Below are 3958 nucleotides of genomic sequence, written 5' to 3'. Positions count from 1 at the left end.
ACATTTTTTGTCTCATCGCTGTACAGCGACCGAAAACAGCTAGCGATCAACTCGGAATGACCACCATAGTGCGTACACACTGGACGATATCATGAACGATGTGCCATAATAGGGCACATTGGGGCAGATGTATTAACCTGGATGAGCCATAATAAAGTGATAAACCAGTGATAAAAACAAGGTGATATATGCACCAGCCAATCAGCTCCAATATGTAAATTAACAGTTAGAAGCTTATTGGCTGATGCATGTATCCCCTTGCATTTATCACTGGTTTATCACTCCCTTATGCCATCTCCAGGTTAATACATCTGCCCCATTGTCCACTACTGTATATCATCTAGTATGTAACAAGCTATAGTGTAACTGAGCCTGTAGCTATAATCTGAGTCACAGCTCCCCCTCCCCCTGTGTGCAGAATGTGACCTCACTGGTATCTGAGTGTCAGAATTCACTTTCATTTCTCTCTTCTGCTTCCAGCGATGGCGTCTGCTGATCTGAGACGGGAGCTGCACTGTTCCATCTGCCTGAGCATTTATACAGATCCTGTAACACTGAGATGTGGCCACAACTTCTGCCGGGTCTGTATTGATCATGTGCTGGATACACAGGAGGCGTCTGGAGCTTATACCTGTCCTGACTGCAGAGCAGAGTGTCAGGAGCGTCCTGCACTGCAGAGGAACATAACGCTGTGTAACATAGTGGGGAGGTTCCTGTGTACTCGGCCAGATCAGGAGGAGACTGGGATCTTCTGCACTTACTGTGTGGACTCTCCTGTACCTGCTGCTAAATCCTGTCTGCTGTGTGAGGCTTCTCTGTGTGATAATCACCTGAGAGTACACAGCAAGTCAGCAAAACACGTCTTATGTGATCCCACCACTGCCCTGGGGAACAGGAAATGCTCCGTCCATAAGAAGGTCCTGGAGTATTACTGCACTGAGGACGCTGCCTGTATCTGTGTGTACTGCTCAGCTGGAGAACATCGGGGACACCATGTGGAGTCACTGGATGATGCCTCTAAGAAGACAAAGAGAAAACTGAGAAATGTACTGAAGAAACTGACCATAAAGAGAGTGAGGGCTGAGAAAAGAGTCCAGAGTCTGCAGGAGCGCAGGAGAGAAGATCAGGGAAAAGCAGCTGGTGTAACAGAGACAGTCACTGCCCTGTTTAGAGACATCAGGAGACATCTGGATGACCTGGAGAAGAGAGTCCTGAGTGAGATCTCCAGGCAGGAACACCGCGTTTCACTCTCAGTCTCTGATCTGATCCAGCAGCTGGAAATAAAGAGGGACCAGATGTCCAGGAAGATGCGTCACATTGAGGAGCTGTGTAACATGTCTGATCCAGTGACTGTCTTACAGGAACCAGACACAGGGGACCTGTGTGATACTGAGGACACAGAGAGACATGATATCCAGGTCCGTGGTGCAGGAGATCTGGATGTGGGTCTCATCTCAGAGACATTACACACATTATCTGATATAATAACAGGTATAAATACAGGGATCTATGTGCAGGAGGCTACAGACATATTACTGGATGTAACCGAAGCTGGTGATACAGAGTCTGATATAATAACAGGTATAAATACAGGGATCTATGTGCAGGAGGCTACAGACATATTACTGGATGAGAACACAGCTGGTAATAATGTACAGATATCAGGTGACAGGAAAACTGCATCATGGTCAGATATAAACCAGAATCGCCCAGTAACACCAGAGAGATTTCGGTGTGATCAGGTAATAAGTACCAGGGGATTCTCCTCAGGGCGACATTACTGGGAAGTGGATGTCAATAAGTCAGAGTACTGGAGGATGGGGATGTGTTATCCCAGTATAGGCAGGAGAGGACGTCGGTCAGTCATTGGGGAAAATAAAAAATCCTGGGGTTTGGTTAGGTATATTAATCAGTACTTCGTGATACATGACAGTATAGCTATCCGGTTACCTGACAATATCCCCTGTGACAGAGTGAGGGTATATCTGGATTATGAGGCAGGACAGCTGTCCTTTTATACTCTGTGTGACCCCATCAGACACTTACACACCTTTACGGCTTCCCTCACTGAGCCCCTCCATGCTGTTATAGGTTTCTTAGGAGGTTTATCTGTAGGGGACGATGGTATAACTATATGTGGGGAAGTCAGGAGCTGGGAAAAATTACCATAAGTAATCTGCCCAGAGACTGGTGACATCACAGGGAAGGGAATCTGATTGAGGGAATATTAAGTCAATAAACTGAAGCAGTGGGTGGAGCTACAGCTGAGCCCCTCCCCTGGGTAACCAGGTGACCAGTGTGTGGATGTGTTCCCATATTATATGCTGTCATTATAAATATATAAATATACATTTCTGTGGGATTTCTCCACCTCTGACTCACTGACACCTGTGATTGGCTGCAATATCTGTCTGTCAGCCAGTGTGCACATTATCATTGTAGTCAGTGCTTCGCTTGCACCTATTGGCTGAGATGTAGTAACTGTAAAATTGTTAGAATCACAAACTGATATTTAATTATTTACTACCAGTTATAGAGGTGTCATTATACAGCGCTCTCTTATGTCAGCTCCCTCAGCTACCACCGGGCACTGTCTCAGCATAGGAGCGTTATAGAGGTGTCATTATACAGCGCTCTCTCCATATGTCAGCTCCCTCAGCCACCACCGGGCACTGTCTCAGCATAGGAGTGTTATAAAGGTGTCATTATACAGCACTCTCTCCTTATGTCATCTCCCTCAGCTACCACCAGGCACTGTCTCAGCATAGGAGTGTTATAGAGGTGTCATTATACAGCGCTCTCTCCTTATGTCAGCTCCCTCAGTTACCACCGGGCACTGTCTCAGCATAGGAGTGTTATAGAGGTGTCATTATACAGCACTCTCTCCTTATGTCAGCTCTCTCAGCTACCACCGGGCACTGTCTCAGCATAGGAGTGTTATAGAGGTGTCATTATACAGCGCTCTCTCCTTATGTCAGCTCTCTCAGCTACCACCGGGCACTGTCTCAGCATAGGAGTGTTATAGAGGTGTCATTATACAGCGCTCTCTTATGTCAGCTCCCTCAGCTACCACCGGGCACTGTCTCAGCATAGGAGCGTTATAGAGGTGTCATTATACAGCGCTCTCTTATGTCAGCTCCCTCAGCTACCACCGGGCACTGTCTCAGCATAGGAGTGTTATAGAGGTGTCATTATACAGCGCTCTCTTATGTCATCTCCCTCAGCTACCAACGGGCACTGTCTCAGCATAGGAGTGTTATAGAGGTGTCATTATACAGCGCTCTCTCCTTATGTCAGCTCCCTCAGCTACCACCGGGCACTGTCTCAGCATATGAGTGTTATAGAGGTGTCATTATACAGCGCTCTCTCCTTATGTCAGCTCCCTCAGCTACCACCGGGCACTGTCTCAGCATAGGAGTGTTATAGAGGTGTCATTATACAGCGCTCTCTCCTTATGTCAGCTCCCTCAGCTACCACCGGGCACTGTCTCAGCATAGGAGTGTTATAGAGGTGTCATTATACAGCACTCTCTTATGTCATCTCCCTCAGCTAACACCGGGCACTGTCTCAGCATAGGAGTGTTATAGAGGTGTCATTATACAGCACTCTCTTATGTCATCTCCCTCAGCTACCACCGGGCACTGTCTCAGCATAGGAGTGTTATAGAGGTGTCATTATACAGCGCTCTCTTATGTCATCTCCCTCAGCTACCAACGGGCACTGTCTCAGCATAGGAGTGTTATAGAGGTGTCATTATACAGCGCTCTCTCCTTATGTCAGCTCCCTCAGCTACCACCGGGCACTGTCTCAGCATAGGAGTGTTATAGAGGTGTCATTATACAGCACTCTCCTTATGTCATCTCCCTCAGCTACCACCGGACACTGTCTCAGCATAGGAGTGTTATAGAGGTGTCATTATACAGCACTCTCTTATGTCATCTCCCTCAGCTACCACCGG

At 47.3% G+C, this 3958-nt stretch overlaps 1 protein-coding gene across 1 annotated transcript; it reads left to right on the top strand.

The window, feature by feature from the left end:
• Nucleotides 1-451: 451 nt before the first annotated feature.
• LOC134935800 (E3 ubiquitin/ISG15 ligase TRIM25-like) lies at nt 452-2376 on the top strand. The gene has a single exon (XM_063930626.1). It carries the CDS (start codon nt 483-485, stop codon nt 2169-2171), a length of 1689 nt encoding a protein of 562 aa, XP_063786696.1. The 5' UTR covers nt 452-482; the 3' UTR covers nt 2172-2376.
• The last annotated feature ends 1582 nt before the right edge of the window (nt 2377-3958 follow it).

Source organism: Pseudophryne corroboree, chromosome 6 (assembly GCF_028390025.1).
Source record: "Pseudophryne corroboree isolate aPseCor3 chromosome 6, aPseCor3.hap2, whole genome shotgun sequence".
Taxonomy (NCBI): Eukaryota; Metazoa; Chordata; class Amphibia; order Anura; family Myobatrachidae; genus Pseudophryne; species Pseudophryne corroboree.
This window is presented reverse-complemented; position numbering and strand designations above follow the sequence as displayed.